Genomic DNA, 17385 nt, shown 5'->3' on the forward strand with positions numbered 1-17385 from the left:
TGTACATTCATGTGTAAAGTTACTAATAAACGAGATAATTCGATAATTATGCTTCCCCTTCCCTTCCACTATTTTCCCCAAACCCCGGAAAATATCGACTGCGCGAAAAAATTTGTAAAAAAAAATTGTTGAAAATCAAATCTGAACAATTTTAGTCCTTATCATTTTTGTCGAAAAGTGGAAAATTGCAGGTAGGTATATTGAGCATAACGATGCTCCTTTAAAATCAAGATGGCGGTGCACTAATATTGACCGCTTAAGGTTAGAATAATAAAATTTGGGGCAGCTTGCCATACAAGGTCAAATGCTATTCCGACTGAACTAATAATACATATATTAAAAATAATACATATAATAGCATTTTTACTAGCTAATGCATTTTTTTAAAATACACAAATTTGTTTTTTATCAGTTTAAAACATTTTTAAGATTAAAAATTATTTTTTATACGAATATTATTTAAATTAAAAAAATGTTTTATTTAAAATCCTTTATAAAAGGTATGTAAAAAAAATTATCATTATATACATTTTATAAAGGATTTTAAATAAAAAAAATTTATGATACATGGTATACAACCAGCTACAGGAACTTAGTTTCCTAGTGGATTTTATTATTTAAATTGTTATTAAGGTTGCATTTTCTTCTGGTCTTGACAACAGTTAGTGCTTTACGAAAATGCTGGAGTTGCAGTACTGGCTCAAAAGCCTATTGCTGGAGTCAATTGTGTGTCCACGTGTAAAGTGTGGGTGTCCTTTTCTCGAACTATGAATGATATATTTGTTTTCTTTTTATTTGTAGAGGCTTGTAGCAGAATTTGTTTGCTCTGGTGTTCCAGTTAAGTCAAATCTTACCTTAGTAGTTTGATTTCAATATAGATGAGAAATAATTTCTATATTACAACTGTCAATTATGATGTTATAATATCACAACTGTAAATATGTTAAAATATTCCTATTAAGGGCCTTTTTAAAGTCTATAAAACACACGTACATGAATGTATTCAGGTATGTATGAAAGCATTTATGTAGGGGATGGTAGTAACCGATAAGACAAAAAATACATTTCTATTTCTGACATTAGCATTTTTTAATTTGTCTGCGAACTGAGTTAACCAATCATCAATATGATTCTTTGCTCAATATAATCTGAAATAAATATTTCCTCATGAGTGAAGAAACAAAATCTATGATTATTTTTCTAACCATCTACATCTTTCTTATTGAGTATAATTAGTGGTACACGATGAGTCAAGTTGTATTATTTCAATATTTTATTAAAGTAAATCCATTGAGTTTAGTTTTTATTATTGAAAATAGCAATTTTATAGCTTAAATAAAAAAACAAATAAAAGAAAGTTTTAACGGATCTTAATACTGTCAAATTTTAAAAAGATGCAAGGGGCTTGTTTTCTAATTCTACATTTTTTGATTTCGGTAAAATTAAAACAACGTCTGACCTTGCTACTGCAGCATTGTATTCAACCAAAGGAAAAATAAAGCAGCCTTGAAGCTTGCCATTTTTTCTTAAAAATGACACTTGTAATTCATCGTCGAATGTTTTGAAAACTTTAGCAACATAAAATATATTGTTTTGAAATTTCATTAATACAAAACTATTAATGAAAATTTCTGTACTAGCATTAATGCCATAATCGTCGTCTAAATGTAAATTTTCACATTTATCGCCAGAAGAATCAATATAATTGATTAGTTCTTCACTCTCCTCAGATATGCTATCACTTCGTTTATTATTTTTTTTTTTTGTTTTCTGTTTTCGTGCTGATCTGCTTACCTTGTTTAAATTTATCTAATTCGTTTATTGTTCTAAGGAGTCATTTCTTTGGTTGCTGCTTGTAGTTTTAACTGATCCAAGTCTGGTGTGTTAGTTAAAATTGCACTCTTTTTAGTTTTTCTTGTCTTCACACCTTTTCACTTTTCTACTTTTGGAAATCCTTTAAACTCGTAAGGGGAGATGAACAAACTTGAATTCGCAGATGATACTATTGACCTAGAGTAAGACATTAACGGGTTTTCAGGTATCCTTGGTGGGATACTACTTGATTTTCAGGTGTCTTTGATGAGGATAATATAACTTGATTGGAAACCACAATAGACATTTCTGTCAACTGGTTGTGAATTTGACTTTTCAGTTTCATTTGGTCTATTAGTCATAGAACTTGATACATACATGCTTAAGGAATTTCATAAAATTAATGAAATTCCTTGTGCAGACTGCCCCGATCCTATATACGTCAAACGAATTAAAAATAGGTTTTATGAACATTCCATATCTGTTTCCTTTCTGTTCTTTTGTATTGTCTGGGAGCTCGGGAAACTGAGACCTCAGAAGCTCTAAAGAAGACATTAAAGAGGATGTCGAAAGCTTGGCGCAATGATAATCGACGCGGTTCAAACCTCAAGACTGTTGAGTTGAATATTAATTCTTGACATAGTAACAATCTTAGCTCTAGGTTTAATATCATTATCATCATCATCATTCTCAGCATATTCTACCAATTATGGTGTAGTCTCCCTTACATATTCATTCTTCATTCTTTTATGTCTCAAAAATCGTTCTAATTATTTGCAAACTTGTAAAATATGTAGATATATACGATTATCTTATATACTAAAACGGTAAGCCCTTTTCTTATCCACCACTTTACTCAAAAACCATATTAGATAATTAAAATATTTTTTCGGAATATTATTAGTATTACGTATGAGATTGTCAAGATATACTTTTGGTACAAAAATTCACTTCCAGTTTTGAGATGACCGGAAGTTAAAATTTACTTTAAGTTTTAGACCCCACAATGTATATATGGATCGAAAGGTCGAAAGATCTAAATATGTACTTCCGGTTGCGATCCGACACCGGAAGTGACCCGAAACGCGCATAAAACGTCAAGATAGAGCAAATCTCACACCGGATTCGTGATCAGCATGCAAAATTAACTGCTAAATGATAACATTGTAACAAAAAACATTGTTTTCGACGAAATATTTCGTGATATTTAATACACTTTTTACTTGCATTATTATTGATGAATGTTATGTATATTCTTGCTTATATTTTTTGTATTGATCTCTTAATTTTTCTCGCAGTACACTCGTCCCGTTTACACCATGCTCAATCAATAAATCACTAAACAGCCGCACCACAACTGGCTGGCTGGCTGGCTTTATATATATATATATATAGCGAGGTTACTACAGCCTCTGCCGCTTCTCGCATTTCGACCGCCATCGTTTTCTGTCCATCCATTCGTCTTCTTTGATGGCTCTATCTCTCATTATGTGCCGTACATTTTCTTCCCAGGCAACTGAAGGCCTTCCCCTTCTTCTTTTTTGTTGTGGTATGTAGTTTAAAGCTTTCTTTGACCATCTATCTTCATTCATTCGTTTGACGTGAACATACCACACTAGTTGTCTCGTTTCAATTCTGTCGGCACTGAAAATTTTTGTAATTCCCAGGATTTTAAAATTATTCAAAAATATTTGGAGCCTATTATTCAAACAGACTTACTCTTAATAGCATCACAAAACACCTTTCTTAAATAAAACTTAAAATTACACACCGTACAGTTAATAGTTTTAATTAATAAATTTTTACGTATAAAGAATATTTTGCGTAAATATACGGGAAAATATAATAAAAAATAGTTACCAATTTTGGAACCCCTTAGTTCTATTGGATTATAGGAGGCATCGATTATACTTTCGTATACTGTTTCTAGAAGTATTCGTTGTCTTGGATCCATAAAAGTTGCCTGCTTAGGATGGATGCCAAAGTAAGCCGCATCAAATTTTTCTACATTTAAGATAGTACCAGCTCTTTTAGGAACTCCCCATATTCCTAAAAATATTGTGATTAACACTCAAATACCTTATATGCATATATATATATATATATATATATATATATATATATATATATATATATATATATATACTTTAAACTGAAACAAAATTATTATGTCTAAATAGGTATTTTTAATACCTTTCAAAGAAGGTGTCACTTGCCATAAGGTCCCATTTAAAATTATATGTCACAGTGGCATTGTAACGTCATCTGTCACTGTTAGGTCACCTATTATGACTAGTTGAGAAGCCTACGTCTGTTTATTACCTCCCTCCAAATTTCCTTATATATTATATAATATATAATACAATATATATAAATATATATATAATATATATATATATATATAATAAATAATAAATATATATATACAATAAACATATAAACTAAAAATAAGAATAACACTTTCTTTGTTCTTATAATCTATTTATAGCGCACTATAGATTCTTTTACCACAACCATACTCTGTAGTGACCAGCATTTCTGTGTCTGATTGACCTAAAGAAAGCGTTTGACAGAGTAAGACTCAAAGATGTAATCCATCTTCTGTATAATAGAGAAGTTCCCCTAAATATTATAAAAACTATCGATAACATCTACCAAAACAACAAAATGAAAGTCAGAATAGATGGACAACTTAGAAATAGGCAGCGAAATAAGACAAAGGGATTCATTGAGCCCCATGCTCTTCAATTTGATCATGGATGAAATCATCAAAACCGTTAACAAAGGAAGAGGATACAGAATGGGAAACAAAGAAATCAAAATACTCTGTTACGCAGACGACGCAATGTTGATAGCCCAAAATGAAGATAGTCTGCAAAGACTGGTCCACAGATTTAACATAAGAGCAAAAGTGACGTGCTAGTGTTTTATTATACAGGGTGTTTTAAAAAAAGGTAACTCCGTCTCTAGGGTAGGTAAAAAACTGAAAAATAATTGGGGTTCGCTTAGTAAAAATTTTTTGTAACGCCATCGGTTTTCAAGATACAGGTCGTTGAAGAAAAAAAAATTTACGCATTTTTTACGATTTTGCCGAAACTACTGGCAACATTGTAATGAAATGTTATACGAATATGTTTTGGAAGCTGATACATCCCATGAATTTGTTTTTATATCTGATTCTCATAGAGGGCGCTAGTTACACGGATCGTACTAAGTATTAGTCAATATAACTTTTTTAAGAGTATAATTATTAATCAAAATTTCAAGTAAACTTAAACATCATTCAATTTCACACGAAAAAGGTACTCTTGGTAAAACTCGATACTGTGTACCGTTTTTGGAATATTTTGATTTGAAAATTATGAAGTAATAATTGATGCTGGTAGTAATGATAAAGTTCTAATAGGTATACCTCTATTTTCTCCAAGTGTGCCATGGAAATCTGACATTTTTTTTGATTATTATGACGATAAATCAACAATAATTAGAGTTTTGAAACCTTGTTATTTGTAAAATCAAATTAAAATGTAATCAAATGTTGAATACACTGACATGTTATTAACCTTAGGCGAATGTTTAGGATGTTCTAGTGCAGCTGTGACACGTTATGCAGAAAAGTTTCCTAGAAGAAACTTACCAAGTAAAAAGCATTTAGAGCCGTTGAACGACGTTGTCGAGAAACTGGGAATGTGAGACCAAATAAAATAAATTCTGGTAGACCAAGAACAACAAGAACAATTAATAAAGAAAATAATATTTTAAATTTACTTGATCAAGATCCAACAGTTAGCGTGAGGAATATAGCAAGACAAACAAATACTTCTTCTTCAAGTACTTGACGGATACTGCAAGAACAGCAATTACATCCTTATCATTACAGACAAGTCCAAGAGCTCTTGCCAGATGATCTACCGGTTAGAGTGGATTTTTGTGAAACATTGCAACAAAGGACAGCCCACAATCCAAATTTTTTAAAATGCATTCTTTTTAGGGACGAGGCCACCTTTACGCGACAAGGTATGTTTAACTCTCATAATGCACACTACTGGTGTTATGAGAATCCACGAGTCAAAAGGGTATCACATTACCCACACTCATTTAAAGTTAATGTTTGGGCAGCAACTTTAGGTAACAAATTAATAGGTTATCATATTCTACCTGGAAATTTAAATGGTAATATGTATCTTGATTTTTTAAGCAATTCCTTATTCGAGATATTAGAAGATTTAACGCTAAACGAGCGAAGATCTTTATTTTTTATGCACGATGGAGCTCCACCACACTTTGATAGGAGGTGTCGTAATTGGTTGAGTAATCATTTTCCGAATCGATGGATTGTTAGAGGTGCAGAAGCTCCGATTCATTGGCCTCCTCGGTCATGCGATTTTAACCCTTTGGACTACGCAGTTTGGTCGTATATTAAGGGAAAAGTCTATGCTACAGAGGTAAATTCACGCCAAGAATTGGAAGAAAGAATTCAACGTCAATTTAATGACATCATAGCTGATCCCCTATCGTTTAGAAGGTTAATGGAATCTTTAGAAAAAAGAATACACTTGTGTATTCGCGAAAACGGAGGGCAGTTTGAACACTTACTGTAATTGAATTTTATTTTATGTTCTTAGTCATTAATTTAATATTCTTCTTGTGACTTTTGTTTAATTACTAACTATTTTATACCACCATCAATTATTACTTTATAATTTTCAAATCAAAATATTCCGAAAACGGTACACACTATCGAGTTTTACCAAGAGTAGCTTTTTCGTGTAAAATTGAATGATGTTTAAGTTTACTTGAAATTTTGATTAATAATTATACTCTTAAAAAAGTTATATTGACTAATACTTAGTATGATCCGTGTAACTAGCGCCCTCTATGAGAATCAGATATAAAAACAAATTCATGGGATGTATCAGCTTCCAAAATATATTCGTATAAAATTTCATTACAATGTTGCCAGCAGTTTCGGCAAAATCGTAAAAAAATGCGTAAATTTTTTTTCTTCAACGCCCTGTATCTTGAAAATGGATGGCGTTACAAAAATTTTTTACTAAGCAAACCCCAATTATTTTTCAGTTTTTTACCTGTCCTAGAGACGGGGTTACCTTTTTTTGAAACACCCTGTATATAATATCTCATTGCTCTCCCCCATTGCTACATATTATATATAAATGTACGGTTAAAATGAGAAAAATATTGATTAACCCTACTCCAAAGTATCAGAATTCAGGCTAAAGTTCAAAATATATCTTTCTACATAAATTGAGAAAAAACTAAAAGGAATTATATATTAAAAGCAAAAATGTGATAAACATAATATCTTGATTTCCAAGATCGTATGATATTCTTTAAAAGCTATTTTTAATTGGACTATTCTATAAATAGTATTTTACCTGCTGGATATCTTGTACTATCCTCCTTTACTAAATCTACTCCACTTAAAAGCGCTTCTTTGAACTCTTCGACATTTGTACACTGGGGAAACTTTCCCGAAATTCCTGTTATAACGATTTTGTCGTTTTCCAAAAAGTCTTTCATGATCTGCAAAAGTTTACAATAATTTAAAATCGTACTAAGCTAAAAGTATCAACTGGTTTTTGTCTTTATTTGAATTCTTCAGTTTTATGGGTCAAAATATCAAATGAATATAATTAGCACATATTATTTGTTGCATTTAATGTTAATTAAAAGTTTGCCAAAACATTTCATTTATTCAAACTGAACAATTGCAAACACGTTAATATGGAATAGGTGCGTCAAAAGATTGTAATTTTGAAAATTTATACATGTCTAGTCTTTAATATATCTGGTAAATATACAAAGAAATCAAATTGTCTAATGGTTTAAGAAAATTAGAAAATAGTTTTACTAAAAGTTATTTATAAACAACAGGTTATACAACAGTAGTGTGTGAAATACATAGTAATATTTTGAAACGACTCTACAGCATATTCATTCTACAGAGATACGCGTTCGCCTTCTTACGATGTATCATCTACGTCTGATTGAGGTAGGCGAGTATCGATCAATGATATCAAATAAAATCACGAGTTAATAAAAATATAATATTTACACATTTTTTATTATTCTATAGTATAGTTCAACAAATGAGATATAAAATATATTAGAAAAGACGTAGTTTTCCATTCGGAAAATACTTTTTCGAAAACAAAATCGATCGACTTCTTGATTTTCGTGGTTTGTCTAATGTATATTGGCTTAAAACATGAGGATGGTTGATTATTATGACGATTTAAAATAATAAAATTCTCTGCTATCATGTGTGCAAAAAACTTTCGAACGTATGATAAAACATAGGCTGGAATGGTGGCTACATAAAAAAGACCTGCTTACGCCCTGTCAATTTGCATACAAAAGAGGAGTGGGTACGCTAGATGCACTTACAACCTTAGTAACAAATATTCAAAATAATTTCTCTAGAAATAACTTTCTTCCAACAATTTTTATTGATATTGAGAAAGCATATGACACCTTAAGCTTAAATATTTTGAGTAAAAAAATGATTATTGATTTTAACATTCCTAAGGCAATAGTGTATGCTATTATCGGATTATATTCAGTAAGACATGTTTATGTCAGGGAGTTTAGCAACCATTTATTAGGCCCAAGATATGTTTTTACAGGAATTCAACAAGGAGCTGTCTTAAGTCCTTTTCTTTTCAATTTATACACAGCTGACCTACACAAATTAAAGTTTGAAAAATATCCTTTTAAGATCATCCAATATGCAGATGACTTCAGCATTTACTGTGAAACAAAGAAGAGAGATGAAGCTTTTGGATTTTTAATGGATACCTACAACGTTGTAGAAATATGGTTGGAAGAAAATCACCTTCAGCTGTCGGCCACAAAATCAGCAATGACCATTTTCAGTAGACATAATATTCCCAATATCGAAACATTTATAGTAAAACAGCGAGAAATTCTTTTTAAAAAGGTAATTAAATATTTGGGCATTATACTGGATCACAAGCTCACATGGAAATTTCACATAGAATATGTGTTAAATAGATGTGAAAAAGGCCTAAACTTTCTGAAAATGACAACCAAAACTTGGTGGGGAACAGATGTTCAGACTTCCTTACTTTTTTATAGAACGTACATTCGCTATATCATAGATTATGGATGTTGGTTATATGGATCTGCCAGCAAGAACTTACTAAACAAATTAAACATATTTATAAACCAGTATTTGCGTATCTGTATTGGTGCCATGAAGACAACTCCTATTGAGCCCCTTTATGTTGAAGCACTTGAGTATTTTATGTGGTATCCAATTTCTCTTAGAAGACATTTCTTGGCCGAAAAATTTTTACTGAAAATTAAACACCGGAACACTTTCCTTTATACCGAATTAACAAATTTAAACAATTATGATTTAACGAATAAATATTGGATAAAGAAAAATTCTCCAACCCTATGTGAAGCTCTTAGAGAAAACACAGTTTGTGCTGATGAAGCTATTAATTTAAAATCACACACAGATATAAATGATTTTGAAGCTCTTTTTTATAGCGTTAAATTTATTAAACCAAATTATGTTAACACTGGAAGAGCAAATAACAACATTATAACAAGCATCTTATCCAATTGGGATTACTACAGTACTATCTACACGGATGCCTCCAAATCAGAAGACGGTACACGATGTGCCTTTTACATCCCCATGGAGAAAGTAGAAAAAATGTTCAAATTAAAAGCAAATATTTCCATATTTAGTGCGGAAGCAATTGCCATATATCAAGCCCTACTTTTTGTTTCTAACAGGGAATCCTCCGTTATTATTGTTTCAGATTCCATGTCAGTTTTCACAGCCATTAACCAACCTTTTTTCCAACCACATACTCCAATCCCTACATAATATTAATTAAAAAATTAGTTAAACACTTTAAGGAAAATAAAAAAAATGTGGTATTTATATGGGCCAAAGCACACAGTGGAATTAAACATAATGAACATGTGAACCAACTAGCCAAATTAAGTATTTATTCAGTGGATACCACAGAATATCTACCCAGTATTTCTGATTTGGTTGCTTCTCGCAAGGCAGTTTTAAAATATAAATGGAGTGATCTATGGTCTGAGTTTTGTTTTACCAACCCAAATAGATACACTTCTTTACACACAACTGTCCCTGTTGCACATTGGCACAGAACTTATAATGTCCCTAGGCGTTATATAACAACCATATCTAGGCTTAAATTTGGACATGCTTGTTTTCCTGCTCATCTTGCAAGGATTCATGTGATCGAGAGTAAAAACTGTGTGGAATGTGGAGTAGAAGGTGACCTAGATCATGTAATTTTTGGTTGTGCCAAATATAATTTGGAATCCACCTTATTATACAATAATATAGTTCATATTACCGGTAAATCTCCGTTTAACGTTTTATCTGTCCTAGCGACTCAAAATAGATTAATTTACGATTGCATAATCGATTTTTTGACCAAATGTAATATTTTTCTTTAGTTAAAAAAAATTGTTTTTACTTTTTACACCTTTGTTTTCTCTCCTTTATATGTTTAATCCTATTTACCGTTGCCTAGTTCTCCTGTGTATGTTATATATTATAATGTCCTGATGGGCCCCTGGACGTGAAGCGAGTGACCCATGTTAATTTTATCTGTTTATGGATATATATGTGTATGTATATATATTTTTTCTCTTCTTTTTGTTAAATGTTGTACTGATTTCCCAACTTTAAATTTATCTATTTTAGTCTATTCGATTGCAAATTACTCAAAAACTTTTTACTGCGCCTAACGAGATTAAAAGATCATGTAACTGGCTGTATGGCAAACTGCCGAAGCCATATAATAAAAAATAAAAAAATACAGGTTTACAAAAAGGACGTCAAGAAACGACGAAAAAATGCTTTAAAATTCGACAGATAAGAAGAATTTGACAGAAAATCTAAGGAGCAACGGTGGCAATAAAAGACATGACAACCAAAATAACAAACGGGAAAGTTGCTCAAGCACTACAATAACAAAGTAAGGTAAAGCAGTGCGACCAAGATATACTTAAAGTATGTAGGCGATAATATAGACAATAATGTAGACTCTTCTGGCCAATCTAGACTCTTCGAGTAAATTTTTATAGTGATTTTTCCACTTTTCTATAGAAATTAAGTTGCTTAAGGAGTTATGAGTGTTTTTCTTTAGATTAGTGATAGTTCTAAATGCTTCTTTAGTCTGAGAACCACCAACTAAACTTTCAACTTGGACACATTTTTATTCCCAGAAATTGTTTTTTGCTTTTTTTAATTTAATTACGTACTTTACCGTTTTTCCTTCGATATGTTACTCTATTGCTAGATGTTTTATTTGTTAGCCATTTCTTATATATATTTTGTTTTTTTCTTGTATCATTTCTTTTACGTTTTCTGTCATCCATGGTGGTTCGTGGTGTGTTTTGTCGTTGTTCTCTGGTCCTAATACTTCATAAGCAATTTTTTTTATTATCGTTTTGAGGTTGTTGTATTCTTGTTCTACATCCATATTTCTTTCCATCTTATTTAGTTCCTTTTCTAATCTAGATTGAAAAAGATGTTGGAATAAAAGGTGCAATTTATATCTCTCCGTTTTGTACTGTGTAGTGTTGTTTCTCTCACTTTCGGTGTTTTGTTTATAGTATTGTTCAAAGGGGCACAAAAGATTAGCTAAAAGAAAGTAGTGATTTGTCCCATTTATTCATCTATTATTCAGACTAAAATGAAAGACGGGAGAGACTTATTTCAGTACTTAAGTGAAGAAAGTAGAAACTTGTACGACCTTCTATTTCAAGAGAGAAAGGGTAAAAGGACAATGAGAGTAGTGTTGATGATTCAGATGGCGACGAAAATTATTATAAAATTATATTAAATATAATGTTGTGTGAACAAAATAAAAGTTTCATTGTTGTACAAAGACCTTGTTTATTATTTTAAATCTTTGTATACTATAATATAAAACTGTAGTATACTATACAACAGTAAAAAGTTAGAGGCCTTTCTTCTGCAGAAGACGTTTTAATCTGCCAAATGTGATCTCCAAAGAAAGGGCTTATGTAAACTTGTTAGGGCTTAGTATTGTTTTGCTTAAGGCATTTACGTTAAATCTTTGAATGCTTGTTTTTTAAGATACTCTTTTAATAGATAGGCCCTTCTAGCTACCACCTTTAATATAAATATATAGTATAGTAAAAAATACGACCGTTGATTAAATTTGGAATATATTCAATGGTTGAATAGCAGAGGTTTTATCGGTCAATAATTGGCAAATAAAAGTCGTCAACTACTTTATTGATTTATTCGAATACGTTTCGCTTTTATTTTTAAAAGCATCATCAGTTCACTACAAATAAAAAAGATTTTAGCATATAAGTAAACAAACCAACACGGTTCATACTTACAAAAACAATTTGTAGGGTTTTTTTTATAGATGTTATAAAAACTCTACGATAACTTAACATTAAAGATTACAAACTAAACGAGAGAAACGAAACAAAAAAATACAAGTAAAACTGTAAGAACATTAGTTCATTTAATTTTAACCGATGGCTTCATTTGAACGTTGGTTTAAGCCCTTTCGAGGGTCAAACCACACTAATCTTTTCGATTGTTTTGGATCAGCTCGTCATAATTTTCACATGTGGCTTGTTGTCGTCCATGTGTTTCTTTGGAATGCATGGTGCGGGTTACGATTCTTAAGGGAATTATCAAGCGGAACAGGGACGGACCTTTTTTAAAAAAAAAACAGGAAGAAATTTGGAAAGAAAAATGGGATTGAAGTTACTGTCTTGTAAGGGGTTTTTTTATTTATTTTGTATGATGAGGGAGTGATATATCTGATTCAAGTTGTCGATATCGGTTCTCTTATTTAGGGAGGATGGATGTTTAAGAATTTGACACATTTCAAGGATGGATCGCTTATGATGATTTTGTTGTTTGCACAGTATTTTGGTATTCGTGAAGTCGATACTGTGTTTGGTTGAAATGGCATGCTGTGCAAGGGCACAAGATGGTTTAGAAATCCTAATGTCGCTTTTGTGGGACGTTAGTCGACCTTGAAGGGAGCGGCTGGTCTGGCCAAGTTTGTTAAGCTTAGTAGTGATTTGTGGGAAGTACGGGAGTGAAGCATATTTAGTGGTTTGTTCAGGAGTGAGGGGGGACTTATTAATCTGTATTTTGTTAGATATGGACGCTAATGTTAGCCCATTGGGTGTTTCGGTAATGGACTGTCCATAGCTTTTGGAATATAGAAATTTATTGATGAAGGATGCCGGATAGGAGTTATCTATGAGAATGGACTTCAGTAGATTGAGAGATTCTTCTTTGTAAAGCGGGTGTGTCAACATGTGTACTCTAAGGCTGAGGGCTTGTACCAGGTTAAGTTTGTATCTGATTGGGTGTGTCGAATGGTAATTTAAGAAACGGTTGCTAGCCATTTCTTTTCTATACCAGGTAGTGACTAATCTGTTATCAGGTGTGCGAATGATTCGCATATCTAAAAACGGGATACTGTTATCAACCTCAAATTCACATGTAAATTGTAGGTGAGGATCAAAGCAGTTAAAAACTGATAAGGTGTCAACCGCCTTATCAGACGGGGTTGCTAAAATCAGATCGTCGACATACCGTTTTACAAAGGGAACCTGGAAATCTAACTTCTTGATACTCTCATTAATAAGATCATCTAGTACAAAGTTGACTAGAATCGGAGAAATCGTGGATCCCATAGGAGTTCCAAAAATTTGCCGATAATATTTGTCGTTGAAAATTAAATAATTGGTGTCAAAAATCAATTTTAATAATTCGGAAAAAGTTTCCCAAGATATCGGACTGTGGGGTTGGATTTGATTCCAATGGTTACGGAGAGAGGTTAGTACACTGGAAAGTGGAAGATTTGTGAACAAGGATACTACGTCAAAACTTACTAAGACAAAACCTCTGGGTAGTTGATAATTATTAATAAATTCACTGAACTGGAAAGAATCTGTTATGTTGAAGTCATTGTCATAATTGTATGCTTTACGCTTTACAAAGAAGAATCTCTCAATCTACTGAAGTCCATTCTCATAGATAACTCCTATCCGGCATCCTTCATCAATAAATTTCTATATTCCAAAAGCTATGGACAGTCCATTACCGAAACACCCAATGGGCTAACATTGGCGTCCATATCTAACAAAATACAGATTAATAAGTCCCCCCTCACTCCTGAACAAACCACTAAATATGCTTCACTCCCGTACTTCCCACAAATCACTACTAAGCTTAACAAACTTTTCAAAAACTTACCTGTTAAAATAGCCTTAAAAAATACCAGAACCTTAGGTAAGTTATTTTCTAAGACAAAAACTCCATTGGCCCCTCTAGAACAAACTAATGTCGTCTATCAAGTATCCTGTGCAGAGTGCAACTCCTGCTACATTGGCCAGACCAGCCGCTCCCTTCAAGGTCGACTAACGTCCCACAAAAGCGACATTAGGATTTCTAAACCATCTTGTGCCCTTGCACAGCATGCCATTTCAACCAAACACAGTATCGACTTCACAAATACCAAAATACTGTGCAAACAAAAAAATCATCATAAGCGATCCATCCTTGAAATGTGTCAAATTCTTAAACATCCATCCTCCCTAAATAAGAGAACCGACATCGACAACTTGAGTCAGATATATCACTCCCTCATCATACAAAATAAATAAAAAAAAAAACCCTTACAAGACAGTAACTTCAATCCCATTTTTCTTTCCAAATTTCTTCCTGTTTTTTTTTTTAAAGGTCCGTCCCTGTTCCGCTTGATAATTCCCTTAAGAATCGTAACCCGCACCATGCATTCCAAAGAAACACATGGACGACAACAAGCCACATGTGAAAATTATGACGAGCTGATCCAAAACAATCGAAAAGATTAGTGTGGTTTGACCCTCGAAAGAGCTTAAACCAACGTTCAAATGAAGCCATCGGTTAAAATTAAATGAACTAATGTTCTTACAGTTTTACTTGTATTTTTTTGTTTCGTTTCTTTCGTTTAGTTTGTAATCTTTAATGTTAAGTTATCGTAGAGTTTTTATAACATCTATAAAAAAAAACCCTACAAATTATTTTTGTAAGTATGAACCCTGTTGGTTTGTTTACTTATATTCTAAAATCTTTTTTATTTGTAGTGAACTGATGATGCTTTTAAAAATAAAAGCGAAACGTATTCGAATAAATCAATAAAGTAGTTGACGACTTTTATTTGCCAATTATTGACCGATAAAACCTCTGCTATTCAACCATTGAATATATTCCAAATATGAGATACAATTAGATAATACAAATGGACTTTCTTTAGAACAACAAAGAACAACAAAAATGCCAAATACAAAATATACATTTTGGTAGGGAAATATCATATAATATATGTATATATATATATATATATATATATATATATATATATATATATATATATATATATATATGTATATATTAGATACAATAAATATTTTTAGATAATACAAATGGACTTACAACTTTCTTCAGTTCAACAACAAAGAACACTAAAAATGCGGAATACAAAATTTACTTTTTGATAGGGTACTTTTAAGTAGTGCAACTTTGAATTTAATAATACTTAAGCGACCGATTATGTCAAAATGAATATAATCGCTTTAAATACGACAATATTAAAATGTTTTGAAATATTCCAAGGATTAAATAAAAAATAAGGAAAATATTGTAATTACCTTATTTTTGTTATCTATGCTATGCCGGCTATGCCGATATATTGTACCTTTATTTTGCTATTAACTCGCATTAACCTTTTCTTGTTTATATATTTATATATATATATATATATATATATATATATATATATATATATATATATATATATATATATATATATATATATATATATATATTTATTAGATACAATTAGATAATACAAATGGACTTTCTTTAGAACAACAAAGAACACCAAAAATGCCAAATACAAAATATACATTTTGGTAGGGAAATATCATATAATATAAATGTATATATATATATATATATATATATATATATATATATATATATATATATATATATATGTATTAGATACAATAGATACAATAAATATTTTTAGATAATACAAATGGACTTACAACTTTCTTCAGAACAACAAAGAACACCAAAAATGCGGAATATAAAATTTACTTTTTGATAGGGTACTTTTAAGTAGTGCAACTTTGAATTTAATAATACTTAAGCGACCGATTATGTCAAAATGAATATAATCGCTTTAAATACGACAATATTAAAATGTTTTGAAATATTCCAAGGATTAAATAAATAAGGAAAATGTTTTAATTACCTTATTTTTGTCTGCATAGTACTAATTAAATCATTTTTCTAATTAATAAATTTCAATTAAAAGTTTTTGTGTTTTTTATACCTATTTAATTAATTAAATCAAATTATCTACATATTTTATATACATAGTTAATATTTCATAACTTCTGATTGGTATAAAACCTCAGATATTGATATTTAAATGTCACGATTGAAACTTTTTTAACTTTAGATACTGCAGTCATGAATTGACATCAATATTGGTCCTAAAGCTTAACTTCCTTAAAACACCTATAAAAGCAATAAAAGCTATAAAAAAATCATCTATAGGCAACTAAAATTGCAGTAGATGTAGTAGAAGGAGTTAAAGGAACCATTTAAATATCTGTCGTAAAACCCAACCAAAAACAACAGTAAAAAAGGCGAATATGAGCACTTCTTCGATTCCGATATAAATCACAAACCAATGCTTCCCACTCTCTACAACAACACCAATCTAATAACATTTCAAGAGGTTCTACACAAACTTAAAAATTGCGTTAAAATATCCGCAGATATCTAATTGGCATTAACTAACCCTAAAAGTACAATAAAGAAAGTTGTATGCGCAGAAACTTCAAATTGAATGGTCAGCATTGAAAGAATAGTGTTCTCCAACACTGAAAGAAAAAATTTCCAAAAAAATATTATTAAAAAGAATTGGGAAATAAAACAGAAAGCAATACTCATATGCTAAATGAAGCAGCAAGAAAGCTCAAAAAATAACAATTCATAAAAAGTCATTCTCTACAAAATTGCATAGAGGAACTAACACCAACAGAACTCACGGACTACACATTACAAAAAGCCACAACAAAACTAAAAAGTCCTTTGGCATCAGTACTACAGACAAGAAACAACGATAGAGAGTGGAGAAGAAATAACGCAGAAAAGGCAGATGTGACTATTTCTTATAAGTCTTTTAAACAAAAATCTGGAATCGGTACCTAAAGAATTAGACGAAATAAAAAGAGTAATAAATGAACTTTTCAAAAAAGGAATATCTGCAATATTACAAATTTTTAACAAAATTAATGGAAGTTATAGGGTCCCTCGGGTGCCTTGCCTCCTTCTAATGCCCAATTGTTTGTCGATTATGTTCTCATCTAGCTTTTTGTAAGCTCGTGTTTGTATAATGTTTGTGTAATGCTAAGGCCTTTCAAGACGTGGTTTATTAGACTGATTATTCTATAATTGGAGCATTT

At 31.2% G+C, this 17385-nt stretch overlaps 1 protein-coding gene across 1 annotated transcript in view; it reads right to left on the bottom strand.

The window, feature by feature from the left end:
• LOC140445082 (fatty acid synthase-like) overlaps window positions 1-16064 on the bottom strand; it is a 124665-nt gene extending 108601 nt beyond the window's left edge. The window contains exons 1-3 of the mRNA XM_072536888.1: window positions 15955-16064; window positions 7209-7356; window positions 3673-3861 (exon numbers count right to left, since the gene is read on the bottom strand). Of these exons, the coding sequence (XP_072392989.1) occupies window positions 3673-3861; window positions 7209-7353 (334 nt within the window). The 5' untranslated portion in view covers window positions 7354-7356; window positions 15955-16064. The remainder of the gene's footprint in view (window positions 1-3672; window positions 3862-7208; window positions 7357-15954) is intronic.
• Window positions 16065-17385: the final 1321 nt, after the last annotated feature.

This window comes from Diabrotica undecimpunctata, chromosome 7 (assembly GCF_040954645.1).
Source record: "Diabrotica undecimpunctata isolate CICGRU chromosome 7, icDiaUnde3, whole genome shotgun sequence".
In the NCBI taxonomy this organism is placed as follows: Eukaryota; Metazoa; Arthropoda; class Insecta; order Coleoptera; family Chrysomelidae; genus Diabrotica; species Diabrotica undecimpunctata.